The 21,904-nt window shown below is 34.1% G+C and overlaps 1 protein-coding gene across 2 annotated transcripts in view; it reads left to right on the top strand.

The window, feature by feature from the left end:
- Window positions 1–11,365, top strand: part of LOC115445764 (zinc finger protein MSN2) — a 74,632-nt gene extending 63,267 nt beyond the window's left edge. For both annotated transcript variants that reach the window (XM_030172176.2, XM_030172177.2), the window contains one exon: window positions 5,837–11,365. In XM_030172176.2, coding sequence (XP_030028036.1) covers window positions 6,281–7,996 — 1,716 coding nt within the window. In that variant the 5' untranslated portion in view covers window positions 5,837–6,280 and the 3' untranslated portion in view covers window positions 7,997–11,365. The remainder of the gene's footprint in view (window positions 1–5,836) is intronic.
- The last annotated feature ends 10,539 nt before the right edge of the window (window positions 11,366–21,904 follow it).

Genomic DNA, 21,904 nt, shown 5'->3' with positions numbered 1-21,904 from the left:
CGTATCAACAATTACTAAACAAATTGCACACGTATTTTATACGTTATGCAAACCAACATCCGTTTTAATTATGTAACTGTGTACAACTATGTTGGGTACATCTCTGAATGTTTAAAAAGGTACAGATATTTATATGTTTTCAAAAGAATTTCAATTTCTTCAAACATTTTAATTACTAGGTAAAAAATGGAGAGAGAAAAATATAACACCGAAGAATAGTTTTTCTATAGTATAGGTAAGTAAACTAACAAGAGGACCACCCGCTGTTATGTGATTTCCATTATCCATAAACGTTTACATTAGCCAACGTAGAAACTTTATTTTCAATATTATAATATACTTGATTAGATAGAAAATTGTCTACCGGTTAATTTTACCACTTTTAGATAGTGACAATATTTCATTAATATATTATGTACAAAAAAGTGAGATAACCATACAAAACAATTTTTTCAGATTAAAACGAAAAATAAATAACGCCATAAATTTAGAATACGTAAAATAATATTATACAATAACGATATGTCAAAAACAATATATTTATTATAAGAGGATCTCTAATAAGTTTATTTTTACAAAGAAATATATTTCAATGTTTTGCTTTTTTTTATATTTTATTATGGTGTAAATCTTACAGTAATATGATAATACGTTAACATACCGGTCGCAGGCTGCAACACGCACACCAACAAACAAGTATGACTTTACAATTTTGTATACAGCTATTGCGTAGGTCAAGTTACTCAGATTTTTGTTCTGTTCTCTTACCTTGAAATATAGTTGAATACTAGAATATGCATATATTCTTGTTTGCTTTGGAAAATCTGATTTTATTTCTCAAACGCATTTTGACGGAATTTCGTTTCTATTGTTTTACATTACAAAGTTAGCGTGTGCTTCAAGAAGGTTGTAGAAGCGTACAGAAAATATGCTCCGTCAGTAAATAAGCTATGTTAATATCGGTTAAGAGCATGGCGTTTTTCCACACAGACATTTAAAAAGGAATTTATATGTCCGTCTGTGTTTTTCAACATTTGTTTGTTTATGTAACAAAATAAATAAACCGCCGCCGCAGATTCAAAACCCACACATCTCTGACTTTTCGAATTTACATCTGTATTGTTTATAAATTATCGCTCGCTTTAACTGCGAAGGTAAAAGATCGTGAGGAAGTCTATACACGTAAGAAATCTTAAAAAAAATCTATAACATAACAATTTCAAAGATATGTGAAGTGTGTCAACCTGCACTAGGCCAGCAATATGGACTAAGTACTAACGAATAAAAAGAAAGATATATTGGAATTTATTTTATAAAAAAATAATTGTCTCTCGGAGTGCAATAAAAAAACTTTTGACTACGCAGTAGTTTAATCAAGACATATTGAAATCCCCTCCAATTTGCCTTAGTCATAAATTCGATTCGTCGGTTCGAAATTCGGTGATCTACTTATTGACTATATTTGTATAGTGCCGCTAGTGAACATTGTGCATCAGGGCATGTATACGATGCCCTTATTTCGAAAATTAAATAACCAGATTTACAAATCAATGTTAACGTAGACTAAACTGTATGCACTACTGCCAATTAAAACGATTGCATTTTCGTCCGAAGCGTATCGTAATTGGAACCGCATGCCATCAAGTCTCGCAGAAAGTGATCGTCAGCCCCCACCTTTCAATTACATATTTTTCACAATTAATAATAAACTGGCATATAAAAGATGTTCTTTCTTGCCAAATATGATATCTAGTCTTTACAAGAAACTATGAGCACGAAGATAACATCGACAACTCCGTCCCCAATATCGTGGGATCACCACGATCCAAATTTCGAAGTTTCTTATTTTTGGAGTACCTAATGCCAAAACAAAATATAGTGGACGTCACTCGATGGCTCTTAAAGATAAGATCCGGTATTGTTGCAGCATTGAGGTCGTTTGTAACACGTTAATTAAAGATAACAAGTTAAATCTATCCATTGCCACTATTAGTAGATCGAATGTTTCGCTAAATAACAACCTCACGTCTAAGTGAGAAGTAAAATTTTCTACGTATTAAAATGTAATATTTCAAATATCTTTCTTTAGCGCATACTAAAAATTTGTTTTTAATTGTCGCTCATACGTTTCTCCGCATACGTAATTACTTTTATGATTAATTTGTTTGACCGCATCTTGTCTTCACTCGTTAAGTGTCAGTGATGTTTGAACATCTAAACATTTATGCAGACATTATTTTGCAAGAAGACGAAATTGCAGCAGTGTGTAAGTATAAGCCGCGAGCTAATTCACAAGCAATATATCATAGAGATCAAGGCATGGTCGTGATCCAATTGGTGCGAAGCTTGCCGAAACAGGGTGCGCTCGAGTCGCCACGCTATCGCCACGCTATCGCCTCGCTGCCGCCACGTTACTGCCACGTCGCTGCCGCGCCGCCGTCGCCGAGCTGACCAATGCCGCGTGCCGCGTTGTGTAACGCAACTACGCTCGTTAACCCACATGCACGCAAACAACAAAATCAACAAATTCACATATTAGTATATCTAATATATTTTGCAATCAGATCACGGGAGATTAATATGATATACTTTTTTTATAAAAATTATATCTTGAGAATATGACAAAGTAAAATTTACCCGGACATTTACTCGAAACTTTACCAAATCAACAAATTTCACATGCATTATACTTATGGCCGCAAAAATGTAGCAATTTATAGTACCTACCCATCCGTTAAGATTTACAATAGATAATATAAAAGTAAATGAAATCCTTAGTCACGATCCGCTCTAAAAATGTTATATATTACCTATAAAACATAATATCAACCTAATACTTAGCAAATAAGTGAAAGAAGAACAAACCGCTAAACACACTTTACCTATCCTATACTAAATATAATCCTATACTAAATATAATAAAGTTAAGATCCTATACTAAATATAATAAAGTTATAATGTTTTTCGAACAGAATTTACCGTTGCCTTCTAAAGCTGAAAGGCATGTAATAATAACAATATTGTGATGAAATTTTGAACACTTGAGTATAACTATAAAAAAAGCAAAACAAGATACGATCAGCGTACAAAATCTTGCATGTTAACTAAAAATAGACTGATAAAACTATTTTAATTTACTTACTCAGTTGCGAACGCAATGCAAAACCGTACCAATTGCGATAATCGACACTTATCGCTTAAGTTAATAGCTTACGAAGCTATTACACGACAACGTTCTCAGAAAAACCACGGCGACCTTAACGCACTAACAATACTGGTAATGCGTGCGCTGCACCTACTGCGAGCGCTACCTACTCTACCTGTCGGCCAACATTGGGAATACCCACGGGCCAATCTAAAGGGTACCACTATTATATAAATTTCATTATTATGGTATAAATTAGAATGACTAAATAAAAATGTTAATACATTTGCTTTATTTATCTTCCGAATCAATTGGTGTTACACTGTGCATTGATTGTGAAACAGTGTTAAGTAAAGTCAAAAATACTATTTTACAGAGTATGTTGCAAAATAAATTCGCATGTTAACTCAATGTTTCACTCAAAGTAATAACAGACAGTACAAATTTAGTTCAGTTAAAATATATTTTTGACGCAACAACGCGAAGTACTGATTGAATTTAGAATTTTACGAGCAAAGGCACCGAGCCGCTTACGAGCGTGTGTTTATTAATCTTCAGTTATATTTTATTTTCTTTTGTAACAAAATGAGATTATGTAAAAGGAGCAGATTTTATTGAAAATATAGTATTCTTATTATCACGACTACACGATTATATTAGACGATTGGATATACCTAATTAACGAAATTATTCAATTAAAACTGACCTAATATGTAAACATAAACTTCGTAAAGTAATGTACAGTGTCCTGTCTCTCTTTAATGGGACTTGTTTCTTTTTGAAGATGACAGTTGGTGAACCACAAAGACTGCATCTATTCTTCATATAAAACTAGCTAATAATCAGGATAATAGTAACGCTTTATATTTTCCCGGAATAAAAGTTGTCTATAGGGCTCAATCTAGCTTCCCATTAGTGATTTTTTCTTAAATTCGGTTCAATATTGTCCGAGGTTAGCCTTCTACAAACAAACAAAGTTACAAACTTTCCCTCTTCATAATATTATTATAGATAAACATATCCAGAACCTACAATATCATTCAATGTAGCTACCAGATTCCATTGGAATGATAAGTCAACAAATGCTTCCGTTACTATTGCAGGACGTTTTGTGTCGGAGGTGAGGCTGAACTGAAGCTATTAGTCGTCGTGTATTTTAACATCGTTCATCTATATAAAAATTAACTTATTAAGGGTAGATATTCTGCCGGACTCGTGATAGCTTGCGCTACTTAGCGTACTTATTACCCCATTCGGATTCAGATGAATAATTTTGAAATTTAATTGAAAATGACGGACTAGAAACATTAAACTAAAAAATAACGCTATCATTCTCTATTAAAGATTCGTTCCGGTAGGTGTTACAGCGACGTCTTAAACATAAAAACAGTTATAAAAACACATCCCGGCGAAATACACTCGTAAATATTCCGTGCTACGTGTTTCAATATTTATGTAATTATAGATACGCGGCAATGCATATTAAATTAACAAAAAACATATTAATGTCATTGTCTTACATAGTTTTAGGAAACCGTATGATTTTTTGTGCGTTCGACTCCATACATATTTACTTTGTTACTAACAAAAGTTTTAAGAGGTAAAATCTGATTTAAAAGTTGAATGCAGGTAAAGGTAACAGAAGTAAGTAAATACAGTTACGATATAAATAAGCGAGTAATGATTATTTCGTCAAATATGAACGAGTTACCATTGTATCAACTATCAAGTGTAACACAACACCGGGTGTTTCGGTTCCTCGCGCTTGCTCCAATTCATCGTGTCGTTTGACAGACCTTTCTCGTTTTACGTTAGACACCGAGAACGTGTCATGGAAATCTGCTCCGCGCAAAGATAATAATGAATTCAATTTAAATATGTTTTATTTTTACGTAGGATGTGGAAACGTTAATGATAACGTAGAAAGTAACAATCATTTAAACGACCATTAGAATTATAAACCGTGTGATGATCTCGTTTCTGCTTTCATCTTAAATGTAATGTACCTAGATTTTTTTGTATTGATGGCGAGAGGAGCGAGTGCAGCTCAGCTGCGCGGCGGCGCGGCGGTGCGACGGCGACCGGCCGCGCGACCGTCGGGCGCACGGCACTACTGGCGGGCTGCTACGTGATGCCTGATAGGCATGCCGCGTGACTCGCTCGCCCTGGTTTCGTACAGGATCTAGAGGCACGAACCAGGCGGGCTTATTAATTAAATATTCAGATCAGATATATTCCGATTAACAAAACCCTAAATGTATTTTATCACGATTACTTTGACGATATAATAAATACCTATAATACTTATTTAATTTCTTGTGTGTATCATTACATAAAGGCCTAACTTTACCTAGGGAAACCCTGAAAGTACTATGTTCGAATTCAAATGTTGCATACAATATAATTGGAAGAATTTTCGTTTTAACAAACTTTCAGTTGCCGGAGAACAGAATTTATGAATAATAAGTATTACAATAGGTCGTCGCCCTGCGTCATCATTAGATATCAATAATAAGCTTTGTAAATTATGGAAATAACAGATCTATCGGCTATCTCGTGTGAATAAAGGCGTGACCTTAATTTTTTTTTTATTATCGTTCTCTCATGTTTACATTTCCTAAATTATCTATATGTCAAACTATTTGCCGTCGTCGGTATTATAAAATTAACCGATTTTTTCTATTTTTCCAGATAAACTTCACCTGCGGCTTTCGAGATCTTCAATTAAATCATGGAAAATATCCAGTCTTCAATAATCTCTGCGGAAAGCCTGACGAACTAATTTCTTGATCGGCTGGAAATAGGGTTGGGGTGAATAATGGAAAAAAGGAACGTTCGGATCAAATTCGCACACTCGATTGGTCCGCCGATTGACTCGAACACGTTGGGCACGTCCGAGTAGCACCCCAGCCCGCGCCCTGCACGTCCTGTACACACGCACTATCAGTTACCGACGCTCTAGCGACTGCCAATAAAGTACAAGTCATTCCGGGTTATTCACTTATTTAAATTTAGATATATTTATTGTAGTACAAAGACAAAACTGAACACAAATTCTACGTACTTGATGATACAAAAATAAATAGGAGAACGAACCGACAAGTCGTTCCTCAGTTAAATATTGAAACGGTAGTCATGACGGCCACTGCCCCAGAACTCTCAAAGTCGGATTTCTTTGATTTCGTCACGTCCAACGAAGTTACAGATGCGCAATACAAACAACAGATGCGTTCTGTTAATGTGTTCATGGAATCACCTGACTCAAGATCGAATCCTTTGCTCTCGGAAGAGCCAAAAGAGCAGAACAACAACAGCCTCCTGAGTGTAGCGGGAGCCCAGGCCAGCGCCAACAGCACTCTGTCTGCCGCCACCACCTCCACCACGCTGCAGAGCTTTGACTCCATCTGGAACGTTGACCGCGATCGCGAACGCTTAGATACCACTATGTTAGAGGATCTCAATAAATTCACATACTGGAACCAAGAAAGTGATATAAACGGCACGCATCCTTGCACGGATACAGCTATATCTAATAAGCTGATAAACAATACAGACGGACACATATACACGTTGACAGTCCTCAACCAAGACGTCTCCGAAACGAGTTCCAATCGTTTCTGGAGCAAAGAAGAAGACGTATCCATGTCTAGTCCGCCGGAACTAGAACAAAATTCTTCATTAGATCTCGAATCTATATTAAATATGAACGGTTTTCCTAATGATTTTAGCCAAGATATACAAAAGGTAGAAGGTTTTCATTATGAGGAGGGTGAATCGGAAAGTCGAAATACTGACATGAGCACAAGTAATTTAATTAAGGTAGAGCAGTACAACTATGATGACAACGAATTTTCTAACAACGATAAAAATGAAGATCCTAATAGTCCTACACTAATCGGCACCCCTAGCTTATTAGAAAGCCAAGTGGAATACAACAATAACAACAACGATTGGAAAATAACTGATCAGAACACTGAATCAAATGAGTCTTTACTAAGAAGCGCACTGCAAGGAAAAGCAGTAATTAGATACAATACCACGCTCAAAAATCCAAAAATTCCCAATACGGATTCGAAAATGGTAATAATTAATAATAACAATAAACCAGATGTTCCATCAATGTATCAAGATGGAAAGGACGCTGACCCGGAACTGCTGATGGCAATTTCACCTCCCAACGGCAACGTCAATATATCGATATTATTAGAGGATCCGAACACAACGGTGATCTCCAATGCGGAAAATCCCACGTCCACGCAACAGAGCGTCGACGACATATTGTTGTCACAACTAGACGCTAATTATCCCGAGGACTACGAGAAACTGAAACGGATAGCGACGGAGCTCGGCGAGTCTATGCAACCTTTTTGCACGGTGGAGCCGCTCGACCCCACGCGCAGTGTTTACAACATCCACCACTTGAATGGGGAACTTGTGACCATGATCCCCGCCGGCGACGTCCAATTACAACAACACGTGCAGATTGTGACCGCCTCACCTACAGTCACGAGCACAAAACCTACTCGCAAAAAAAGTAAGGGCTTACAGAAGAATCCGCCACTGCCGATGCAGGCCCAATCGGGCACTGCCATCCAGGCGGCAACTTCTACGTCGAATGGCGTCAGAAAGGAGAGATCGCTGCATTATTGCTCTATATGTTCAAAAGGATTCAAAGACAAATACTCTGTGAACGTTCATGTAAGGACACATACGGGTGAAAAACCGTTTACGTGTTCTCTTTGTGGCAAAAGTTTCCGTCAAAAGGCGCATCTTGCGAAGCATTATCAGACGCACGTAGCGCAGAAGAGCGCCGCGGCCAACGGAGCCGTGAAGCCCAGCAAGCAGAGGTAACCGCGCCGCCCGCGCCCCTCTCACCTTATTATTCAATCGGACAATAACTTTGATAGTCAATTGAACGTTATCACGATTATAAATTATATACTTTTTAATCGAGCTTAAAGGCTGAAATATCACAGATTTTGGTAAGGTGCTAATAAAATAGTAATCATAGAGACGTAAGGCAGTTTACGAAGGAGAGACGCGGGGGTTCTCGCCGTTATCTTAATTGTTAATTTGTGTGTAATTCCGTCCGTTACCGAATACTTATTAGCTTTAGCTATGATATGTGTATACTAATAATTGTTTTGTAATTATGTTCTACCTGAAAATAAATATACGTAGTCATAATGTTATAAGCACAAGTATAAAGAAAATGAAGGTGAGCGTCGTGTTACTGGCAAAATTTTACAAAATCGTTTGTCATCTGCCTAATGACGTTACTTTTGGAACAATATAGTTTAATAGAGATTTATTTTTCATCGATAAGTGAACGAAACATCAGATAATCAGGCAACAATGATGAGCAGCGTTGGGATTACTGCTCGCCGCCGCCGTAATTTCTCCCGCTGCGCGGCCGACTGAACTTTCTAAAAATAAAAAAATACAGAGTAAAAGAACAAGCATTCAGAACATACTCTCTTTCACCGTTCAACTATCGCATCTCTACACAATATTCCCCTTAGTTCGGTCGGCGATTATTTTATTTTTTTTTCTTGTGAATTGGCGTAATATCTCTGTGTAAATCTCTATTTTATAAATAAAGTTGTTTTTGCGGCCGACTTAAAGCTTTACATTAATAAATTAACTATAACACGTGGAGCTATAATCTGCACATCCACGTCGGACGAGTTGTGAGCGGTATCCAATCCCCAGTATTATATATTTCATACTGGGAGAGGCCTGATTGCCTTCAGATTGCTATAAATTAGAAACACAATTGGTGTTTCAATCGCGGTCTTTAAAATTGTAGTCCCTTTCTCGTCTAACAAATTGGCCTTTCTTTGTTCAATAGGTACCGGAGTTTACAACGCGGTACCTTCAACCACCATTATATTTTAAAAGTATATCAAGAAAATTGTACCCTGATATTGTTTGCCTCAAAAGCACACCAGGGATCATTTTATGTGGCTTCCCATAATTATTGCTTATTAGCCATGTATCGGTGATCTCGGATATGAAAGTGCATTAATGGACACCGCTGTACCTACGGAGAAAGTAATTACCCAATGTAGAGATTTAAAATGTTACGCTATTTTCAACTGTTTACATAGAATGTGAATAGTGACCACGTGGTGGTCACGAACATGTAAATACAAATATGTATACGCGTCTAATAAAGATGGATGGTTGTAAAATTAAACTTTCACTATTTGATTCAATTTGAACATTATCTTTTTTAGCAAACACTTGTTCAGATCTACAACAAGCTTATAATTATATAGTTCATAAATATATTCTTAAGATCATTAATAAAGTATTATGAATGTTAATTAAAATATGACTAAATAAAGCAGATCTTTGGAATGGAATAGATAGCCTCGCATTTTTGACGACAGTAAATTAAAACTTTCATCAGGTACTTAATAAACCATTTGCACATATTTCACGAAATAAAGACTTTTCTTAACATATGTTTCCTACTGTTCATTTATATCAATTCATTAGAAATAATCAGGTGACTCGTAAAACTTTATAATATGTATTCTGGATGACATTAAATACAAACATTAATTTAACATGTGACAAATCGTTAAAATTAACTCGTAGATGTTAAATTCAAATATATCTGAATGCAACGTAATGGAAATGATTAAAATGTGTTCGTGCTACTTTATAATAATAGTTTAATTAAGTGCTGCGTTTGAAATTAAACCACAGGCTTAAGGTCATATTGATTGATTTTTTGGCCTCCGCACGTCATACCGCTGTATCATACATCTGTTCGTACAATGTCATTTCTACACGACCTAGCACTTTTTTCTAGCAATAGAGACCTTTTATAGAGCGTTATAAGTAATTTACAATATCGTTTATATCAAATATGTGAGACGGATAGTCACTGGCGATCAGTTAGGCAGAAAATAAATGATGCTTATTTTACTTATTATTTGCCAGACACAAGCGCGCCCTGTCATTTCTAAACAGTGAAACAATGTGAAGTGCTCATAACAAACTTTGTAAAGCGTTGTGCATATTAACATTACGCAATATAATACTCTTGGACTATTTTATAAGTTACAGTAAATCTATTTATCAGATAATATGTACCCATATTATGATCATCGGAAATAAAAAATCAATTTGCCGTTTCCGTGTGGATCTTGCCAATAACCATTTAAAATAATTATTATATAATTTAAATACCAACAATCACTGCCTACAAATCCTTCATTACTATTAATTTATTTCAGTGCAAATTGTGTCAAATTAAAATATATTTGAGCAAAAGTTTACAAACATTTACCGTTTAGTTGTCTGATTAACATCATACGTAGTAGAGGTCTAAGTAATACAGTATACAGTAATACAATATCTTTAACCACTATGTTCGAAGTCTCAAGTAAAAAATGCATATTTGCGCACACAATTTCACTGGATGAAACCGCCTTGATTGAGTTTCGTACATAAATAAAGTTCTCTACGTACGTATAATGTAGATATCCTAGATAAGCTACATAGAATGCTTTTTTCTATCGTGGACGTAGATATATATTTTTAGAAATATATAGTTATATAGTCAGAGTAAACTCGTTTTAACAATACTCATTATTTTGTAAATATTTTTGATGGAAACGATTTATAATAAGTGAAAACTAATTTGAGAAGTAAATTTATATTCTACCACTTGTATCTCATTAGATGATATTTTGAAAAGATAGCGAATTTATAGATGTAATGTGTACCTTATAAGAACATTTACAGAATTACCAGTTTGCTTTATAAGAGACTATGACTACCTTTATAAATTATGTGAGTGCATAAATGGTTGTTAATATATTCTTGTAATATATTAAAATAAGTTGGCTTTTTGTCAACATTATTTCGAAAAGGATTTATTATTGAAAAGGTTATTTGATTGATTTATTATTGCATTTGTTCCTGATTTGATTATTAGATTTTATTTGATAATTATGTCTTGTTTAGAATTCTATGAGTAATTCATGCATTATATTTAATTTTTATGTAGCGATAATTAATCGCTGTTACACATTAGACGCGTCTTAGGCATACCCAATGGCCACTTGCGTCTAGCGACATGCGCCGCCAGTGCAGATAGTAAATGTGGCGGGCGGAACAGTTCAAATAAACGAGTTAAACGCGCTACAACAAATCCGTCCAATGTGTAACCGCGGTAAGGGTGACGTGGACGACCAAGCAAAATTAATGTCATTATCTTTCACGAAAAGATAATTAGTTTATTTGACATTTAATTGGACACTATTTGCAAAAACTTTTGACTACTATGTACTTGGTACAACGTACAAACACTTATAAATGAGAAACAAATTATTAAACAAGTAAAAAGTTAAACGCGTCCACACCACTCTTAAACTGAAACTGTCCTGTAAAATACTTCATTATTTATTTATAGAGTTAAAGTTTAAGATAAAAGGAAAGAAAATAAAAATTATTTGTATTTGATTAACCGGAGCTGTGATTTTTTTTTACTAACTATATATCTATAAAACAGTGTCACTTTTATAGATGGACGCATTTGTAGTTTGACGAGAATAACATTTGACGGTTGACACCGATTCAGACCCTGAGGTTTCCATCTGTCCGTACATAACATTTATTACAAATAAAACTATTAAAGTGATTCTTTTTATTTTTGACTATTGTACCTATTGATTAATGGATTAATGTGATGCTTTTGTGCTATCATAGTTTTGAGGCTAATACAAGTATGCGATGAACGCAAAGAATTTATTTATTTTACCAATTAGAAATACAAATAATACTCAAGTGCGCAGAATATGTACAAGTGAATGATAGTAATAATATCGCAAAAGCATCTCAGGCCGGGTCCTCAGAGTCTGTCTGCCTTCAGATTATCTGGTCACGTTGAATCGATATCACGCCGCAAGGTATGTGTATGTAATGTAAAAATGTAGCTATCGTAGTTTTTTTTACAACATTTTACAGTTTTGTATAAAATTTCTTATATTTTTACTTTCCTGTGTTAGATTGCTAATAAAATGTTTTTGTAATATGATTTATGCTTTCATTGTTCCCTTGGCCCTTCACGTGAGATATAATAAGATACTATAAACTGAAAGTGCTTACCTACTTATTCCGTAAATGGCAGGACAGAGGAAAATCACTATTGAGATCAACGTTCCCTAGTTATTTTAGCTTCGTTTAATAGCAGAACGACGGAAGCTATCAGCCGCAAACGTTTATCGTATTATCGTACACTGGATTTCCTGATGGCATTCAATTATTTAAAAAAATATACTTTGTTACAACAAATTATACAATCTCTTTTATTTAAAACATAATATGTAGAAATGCCGAGTGGTGCAAATCAAAGACTGATCACTGTTGGTAACTTCATAGCATCTATAATTCTATAAGTGATAGACACATGATAATTAAATCTTGATGTCTTTTAGTTAATTAAGGAAGGTATATTGATTAACATAAGCACGCGTGTAACACGATAAAACCACGCGCATATAAACCGAAATACGTAGTTTTAAACATCGGAGTCTTAAGGCGACTCTGTGTTTACTATGTAGACAGGTGAAATGTAACCAAATTATTTCATTTTCTCGTGTTCATAGATCTTACTTTCTTTCTCAATAGCCCAGATAATGAACCCTACACGTACAAAACATGTAGCGAGAAAAACAAACGGCACAAACAATGCAATATCATAAATATTTAGTTTCGGTACTGTAGATAGAACATAATAGTCAATATACAAAGTGTTCCAGAAAGAGAACAGCACTAATAGTCAGCAGTACTACGATCGTTGGATGCTAGTTAACAAACCCTTAGAATGGCCACTTCATCAATTTCCAAACCTACGCTCCACGTAGGGTCAAAAGTACACTACACATTACACATGTCCAAGAGTTTGTTTTTTAAGAACAACCTTAGAGAACTCTTTATGGTTTTTTCATTGATTTCTCTTAAGGAGCCAACATATAAGCACAAAAAAACATTATTATAACCCGTCGATACCAAATACATTATATACTACGTAAGAAATATTTTCTATGAGGAAAACTGCAGGCAAATGAAAAGTTAATCTTTATTTTATACCTGATTTTATCATGTAGCTTATCAAGGTAATACATCAAATTATTACAAAACTGCACACGACTATAAAATACATTAGAGCGATCTCCAAAAATGGTTGATTTTATTGCGAATATGCGCTGCAGTACGTACAATCGTGATAAGAATTTAAGACACGTTAACAAAAGGCATATATAAATAGGTGCAAACGGCGGTCGTCCGTGGGGCATTGTTTCTCCGCAGTTCCGGCGCACGCAGCGGTCTGTACTTGGTAATTAGTTCTATTGTAGACGGCCAGATGTTATCGATGCCGCAAATACTTCCGATGGATTTACGTACCTGCTTTCCACTCATTGTTTGACGTTTTTTATTAGATGCGTTACTGTTCAGGTTTTTTATGTCGACTTACTTCATTAGATGTTCTACATGTATGTGCTGTAAATCAAATTTAGAAGAAAACAAGTAGGTATTGATTAATATCAAGACAAGAAAATGCCAGATTTCACTGCTAATTAATTCGAAGCAGGTTCATAGTATAAATACGCGATAGGAATGCGAAAGCCCATGTATTGTTATAGATTAAATACACATTTCCATAATACCAAGAACATCTACAAAAGTTATTACTTATTTTTAGGTTTAATACCGTTTACAATATATGATTGATAAATACATTATACATTTTGAAACAAAAAGCAATAGGGAAATGACACAACATAAAATGACATTACTTTATTCATACTTGTTTACGGATTCAGAGTTATGAGTTCAAGAAACCGAGCAGAAAAACGGAAGCATAGTCGCCGACCTTCCCTTACAACTGGTCTATGCTTATATGTATATTTAAGTGTTGATAAAAAAGAGACCAATGCGCGGGCTACGTGCTTATTACATAGCGTTTTCGCTACTTTAGTCTAAAAAGAAAACAACTTGAGCCCGCTGTAGGTACGGCCGGTTGTACTATACGTACCTATGTAATGTAAATAGACGTGTGAATATTATGAGCCACTCCAACTTTCTCCGTGTGATGGAACGTCAATCATCATAAATTAGAGACGATTTTCCAGTTATCACTCCGATACATTCTTACTTAGCTAAATATATTATGCCACAAATATTATCACACTTAAATCTTTTTTTTAATAATTAGTATTTATCTGCCTGTATAAACGTATGTATTGTAAATAAAAATAAACAAACTGGATAGACAATGCAGAAATGCGGAATTTATGACAATAATAGGTCAAAACAGAATTAAATAATGAAGTCAGACTTCTGTTAAATATGAAAAAAATAAAGCGTAATAGATCGATTATATAAAGTAGGCAATAAAATAAATAAGAACTTAACCACGATACGCACAACGATTAATTTTGAAAATTTTCAGGTAAAGCTAAATATTACATTATATAATATTTATAGTTATAAAAACTTATAATTGACTATTCATGGTACAGTCCTTAGAATAGATAAATAAAAAACAAGAATTGGATAAGTATTTAAGTACTACTTTAACAAATAAATGGTTGAGGCGATACAAAAACTGAAGACAATATAATACGAACAAATTTCCTTGAGTGATAGAAAAACTAAACATTAAAAGTGAAAATGCCACGGTAGATATCTTCAACTGCAAGGTATCGTCATACATTCTCCTACTGGAACAAAATGTGCAAGAATAGTCACTTTTCGCGTTGCTGGTAGAAATTATGTTTATTTAGTAAAATCTTATTCTAGTTTGTTCTTAAGACTAGCGCTTAGCGAAAGAATTACATCCGAGAATGGCGACCTCTCATCGAAACTCATTTATTATTGCCGCTGACATTCAAAGTTGAAATTTAAATCTGAGTATAGTTAGTGATGAGTCGACTATGAGGAAAAAAATCAGGAACCAAATCTATGCTATATATTATCGAAATAGGGCCTAAACCGTCATTCAAATTGACGAGGAACACAGCTATCTAATAATTACCTATGAAACCAAAATATCTTAATAAAGGCCTGGTGGACGTAGACCCTGAGTCCAGAATGCACAGATTTCAAGAAATGAAAGTCAACGATAGTGATGGCTCCTTATTAGTAAATAGAGCCAGTTCCGTCTTTTGTGCAAAGAATTCATAAAAAGACTACTTTAAAACCTGAACATAGCGACTATGGATCAACTAAAAATGTCTAAGCGTGGAAATTGCAAACTACCCTACCAGGATATGAAGATCACGATTGTTTAATATTTTGAACGATCACTAGGCATATTTTTAAATGAATTTTGTCATTAATATAATACAAAAATGTAGACATAAAATAGATTCAGTAAATAAAAATGTGTACGATTTTTTAAATAAAAAAAAAGATATTTTTGTTTGGGAACATAATTTGACCCCGATGATGACATATATTATCCATTAAAATTACCAGATAGAATTATTATGGTCAAAAAGCCGCGGGAGTATTATTCGTATCACTAATACTCCCGCGCAAGAATATGTACAAGACTTGGTTGATTGGTTAATTGAAACTAAATAAATAAGGTCATGATTTTATTATCGTAGAATGCATAAATATTGATCAATACAATTCGTCACTTGTTTTTCCTTTGTCTTAATATAGTTTCATTTTAGTTTAAAAGCCAAGTTTCAAGGAAAATAACCCGACACGTTTATCCGGTACACGAATCGATTCTGTTTTTATTACTACCAGACCAGACAAGGGCGTAGCTAGCTTTCAATTAAGGAACGACGGGGGAAGGGGGTTGTAACTAAGAAATTGTAATTTGCTGTAAGCCAAAATTTTATGTAAGTAATTCCAATAATTTAACAGAAATAAATGCAAAAGTATGTATTTGTGTTAATTTTAGGGGGAGAAGCAGCGCCCCTGCCGCCACATACCCATTAGCCCAATGTTTGGACTTGAAATTGAAATTAAATAATCACTTACTTCAAAACCTATTCTACTTTCACGTACCTACTCTAAAGAGTATAATCCTCTCTGTAACTACAATATCTACCGAATATTATAATATTATGCGAATGTGTGAAATCACATAAATTTGGAGGAAATTGTCACAGATAGACTCCGTTCTGGTGCGTCTTCTAGGCGTACCTTTATCCTAAACAAGTATACACCAGAGCGAGCAAAATTTAATGATCAATAATTTTTTTCTTCGTGTCAGATTATATACCTTTTTTTCTAATCTCAAAACTTAATGTTGTGTTTGGCAATAAATCGCTAATCGCATAAATGAACAGCGTTTTGTTTTAATTTTAAGACAAAACGCTGTTCATTTATGAAAGAGTTCATCTGATAACATATTTTAAATAAAACAATATTGTTTCTGCCCAATCGGCAAAAAAATCCAATAAGGTGCGTTCGGGTAAGATCGGATACGGGGTAAGATCGTCTAATGAAAAAATACCACGAATCTATGGTTATTTTTTAGTTTAAGCTATGTAGGCGACTACGCTGTCTCTTTTTGCCCCACCCTATATACCACAGTTGATGCTACGACCAAGAACGGGTGCGCTATGTGCATTGAAACAAAAAGGTGGATTTCGCTCTTCTAAACATTTTTGAGACTTCTGTTTGATTTTGTGGACCTTATCATTCTAGCATTAGAAACGTCATTAGAACGGAGTCCGAACTTACCCCGCGAAGGTCCGATCTTTTCTAAGGGTTTTAAATTTCTATACAGATATTATCATCTATTTTTAAGCTTACACAAAGAGAATTGGAAGACGATTAAATTATCACATAAAGTAGCATTAAAAATAATCAGTTTCATATATAAAATGTTGGTATCGCTTAAATATTTTATGAGAAAAAAATATTTTCGAGACTCCTCGCAACACACCGAAATACCGTCCGAAATTAGCCGAACGCACTCTATTCAATTTCTTTTCTTACCAGGTTCGGGTTGGGTTAGCAACAATTTTTTATGAATCTGTGTCCTAAAATTGGAACAATTAAATTCGAACAAAATTTTGCTAGTTTTTGTTTGCACATTTTTTTTTATTGTATTATTAAAGACGTTCTCCTAGCTTGTAAATAATAAATTATCCAACCGTTATAAAAGTTTTAAGCAAATAGGCAAATTATTAATGATTCCGAACTAAATTAAGCACTATATTTATGTGTTAATTCAGAGAAAAGTCTCACATTTTTTATCGTAGATGAAATTTGGACAAACTAATATAATCTAAAGATTTTATAGATGTAATCACTATGTTATTTTAGTAAAGAGGTGTAGATATGGCACCTACAATATATGCGGCACTCGGCTTTCAAAAACGGCGCAATATCGTACACATAGATAATTTAAATTCATTATAATAAACTAGGTAGAACGTGACGAGAAAGTAGCACGACGTATCATAATTCCCATTATTATTATATAGGATATTTTACCCAACATTCTTCAAACAAAAAACTTTGACAGGTGCAAACGCGTCAATAAAGTCCATGTCGTAATCAACCCATTGTCTGCGAAAAAAAAAATATAGATATAATGCTTTTACAAAGTTACGAACATTTATTCAATACTAATTTATTGTAAGTATCTACCTAATATCCGTTTTATTAAAAATATTATTTAATTATTGACTACCAAAATATTATAATCTCTACAGTCTTGAATTCATTTAACATTCAGAAGGAACCATTGGAAAACCCAGAATAAACATTTACAAAAACTAAATTATGGCATAAGTTTCATTATATAACTCAAAATGCCATGTAATATAAAAATTGTCCTTCAAAGCGAATGTTCTTGCGAGCAGAGTGAGTCATGCTTTATAGAACTTCGGAAATATTCTTGATCAATTGAGATGCAAACTGTAGAGGTATGAATATCAAATAATTTTAAGAGACTAGACGAACGTTGACGCCATTATCGAAAATAAACGGGATTTTCCTGCCTATGTGTTCTAAAACATGATTTAAATTCACCGCACGATTAGATTAGCAATGGTAGTGCGTTTATTTTGCATCGTTTTGTCAAGGTTACACTTTGTTGTCTGGCCCGGTGTGTAATGCTCAAATATGTAGGCACTTGTACAATTATCTACGATCAATTTTGATTCATCGAGCCATCAAAAATATATGCTATTTGTTTGTATTCCATTTCTGATTATTTGTATTGTGTTTTTATTATAAAATCCACAAGCTCAATTTTTCTTTGACCTGCACCTATTTATCTTTCTGACGGGTATTATACCATATTCTAAACATACTTAAATCTCGCCGTTTATGCAAGTATGTATAGATATACATATTTATGTACCCAGAACAACGAATTAACGCAGTCTGCCTTTCATCAAATTTATAACCTAATACTTTCCTCTAAATGTCTAAATGTCAGATATATATGTACGTCTCAAAAATTACATAAGGGACAGGTCGACGATTGTGAAGAATTTGTAATATAAATCTAACTTTAGCTTTTCGTCCAATTTAGCCCCACGGAAATGTCAACTGAGATCTCAGGTACGATCCCAGAGAAAGGAATCCTTTAAAGTATCGTAGCCTATAAATATCCTTTAAAGTATTTGTTTTAGCTTTCCTTAGCTTTAATTGTGAATAAAAAGATAAGAAGGATTACCTGAGATTACTTCATACCAAATAGAAGGATTTCTTTTTAACCTGACTATGTTTGTTAGCCTGGCAAGGCCGACTTATACAAACACACCGAACTTTCGGGTGAGCGCTTTAGGTACTAGTAACCCTTGAAAATTAAGTGACCATGTTGAAGGCAACCCACTAACGGGTTACGAATCTCAGCTGAAGACGGTCAATAGGAGATACTGAGACATCACCGATTATGGATGTGCATAGTCATACCGACCTAACAATCCCGACTATTGATATCAATGACGTTTTACAAATAGACGCGTCATAGACTAACAAATTTGCACATAAAAACAGCGCATTATTTACTATCGTCACATATTTGTACAGCCCTAGCAGCTCACATTGATACGGCCCGAGCATCGACCGCTGTGGCCATCTAGTTTATTGGTGTCTGGTCGCCATGACAGTCGAATAAAATTCATTTATTAGTTAAAAATAAGTTAAATTGTATATACTTATTTCTACCGTATGAAAAGCAATGATTTTTTCATTCACAGTTGGAGTATAATTTGTACATCGTCTTAAAACACAGGAAGGAATTTTATTTACAAAAATACAAAAAGTTAGTGAGCCGACTAGCCGCGACAGTGGTTGGAGGTTGACTAAGTGAAGCTCGGACAACGCATCTATGTAATAAAAAAATCTTAGATTGATATAAGGTATTTGAATTCTGCCGACCATTACGACGCCATCATGCTGAATAAAAGCCTGATCCCTCTAAATAATATGTGATAGAGCCACGCTCTACATTTACGACCGACCGATCATTTTGTTGCACCAGCCTTTAAATTTATAATCTAAATTATATTGACCGAGATCTATGTCAAAATATGAAATGTAAAACAACAAAATTATGTTTGTAAATGTAGGCGTATGCACGCTGTACACTATTTCATAGTTTTGATAAATGTTTAAGTATTATTATTTATTTTCCGTTAATTTCTAGTTATTGTTAAATACTTTTATGTGGATTTTCTCCGCATTTTTACAGTGATGTGCGTGTATTAGCTTATATAATTAATCAGACCTTGTATACAAAAGACTTATTAAAAAAAAAAAAAAATATTATAAAAGATTCAATGGACAATTGATGACAAAAAATAAAGCCCGGAGTTTTTTCTGCCTTTCTTCTTCGGGTAGTCATCGCTTAGGTAGTTAGTAAAAGGCTGGTAGGTTAGCTAGGTTAGGGCTTTTATTTTCCTCACCGGTGAAGATCGCGACGCGTTTCTCCCTTATTGTTTATTTAAAATTACATATATACATCATTTTATTTCTGCTTTCCTGCCAGCCCGAGCTGGCTTCTTTGTTTACTATATTTTTCATTAATTTTATTTTCAATATAAATTGTCTTTGTTTATATAAGCTAATTTAATTACGTAATAATTAAATATTCTCATGCCATAATACGCGGTAGTCCACTGCGCTCGTCACCTTGTGACATAAGATTTTAAGCCTTATAATGTCCAGCAATTACGTTTCAATGTCCTGCAAACTGGAACAAAACTATGCATGCCCATTGGCCATTATCATAAGTGCAAATATGTTCGCCTACGTGATGAATAAAGCATTTAATTTTTTTATTTTATTTTATTTACATTATATTGTCAACGGCAAGAATATGCCGACTCGACCGAATTAGACCCACCAACCGAAAATAAAAATGAGATATAAATCTGATTTTAGTGGTACCTAATTTCAGTATCATGGTTTGTTCAAATGAAATCACCTTCTAATGATAAATTAAGACTATCAAGCAAGTATGCATGAACTTCCATATGCGTTTATACTAGCGGAAAATTTTTAATCGTTTATTCCCTGCTCTTCATAACTCGTCTTTAAGTCCTAAAACCAGTCACAATGTGGTGATGACAGTAAATATCGTAATAACTTTACAACAAACATACTTAAAATCAGATTTAATGCGGTTTAATGACTAGGTTATAACTTTTTTAGGATTCTTTTCTTTTCACCTACAGTTACTAAATTTATAATAGTATTAAAATCCTTTTCCACTTTTTATTCCTTACTTGAACAGACGGTTGTATTATTAAAAAACGGATATTACAGTATTAATAGGTTTATTGATTAAACTTATTTCAGTAAAATAATTTTACAAATTACTTAATGTTACTTACCTAATTATAATAGATTTAAATGAAATATATGTGGTATTTAGTCCTACGAAACAATACTAACACAAGGTGATAAACATAAATATAGCTGATGACACAAAACGATACGAAGTACTTCAGTTATCATTAAAAATAAATAAACAAATATCTTTATACAACTTCATGTTGAGACACAGGAACTGGTCGCACAGTATCACACCCACGCTAAAATACTGCACGGCACCGCTTCCGCACACTGTTGCTTCGCCGCAGTAATCGACAAAGCAGTGATACCCACATGTATCTACGGACTTTGGCATACGAAAGACCTCCCAGCTTATATTAGATACAGTCGAATCCGTTTATAATGACATCGAAAGGAATTGACAAACACGTCATAATAAGCGGACGTCATACAAAGCGTTTTGTGAAAAAAAAACATTTTTATGTAAATGGTATGCATGTATTTAAGTACTTTAATAGAGAAACATAGTAACTTATAAAATGTATGTATGTATGTATGTACATAAAAGTTGTATTTTTTTAATGTAAGTAATCTGTAATTTTTGTCTGCTTTTGTTTTTTTATTTTATTGTAAAACAGTCTCTAATACTATTATGTATAGAAGACATCGCTATGGTCAAATTATCGTTTTCAATATTGCTATGAACAAATCAGGATAATAATTGTGCAGCTTTTAATGCCTCTTCTGCGGTAGGTAATGGTTCTTCCTCGACTTCTTCTTCCCCATCACTGAGATTCAAAATAAAAACGAGCCACGTGCCGAACGTCGTCGGGCATCAACGAACATTACCGAAGGCGTAAAGAATCATGTCGGTCATTATAACCGGACATAATTTATTAAAAGGGGTCACAATAAGCGACATGTCACTGTAAGGGAAGTCATTATATCCGACTTTTTTATAAAGAATCTTATATG

This window comes from Manduca sexta, chromosome 28, assembly GCF_014839805.1.
Source record: "Manduca sexta isolate Smith_Timp_Sample1 chromosome 28, JHU_Msex_v1.0, whole genome shotgun sequence".
Taxonomy (NCBI): Eukaryota; Metazoa; Arthropoda; class Insecta; order Lepidoptera; family Sphingidae; genus Manduca; species Manduca sexta.
The sequence above is the reverse complement of the archived record's forward strand: the minus strand, read 5'-3'. Positions and strand labels throughout refer to the sequence as shown.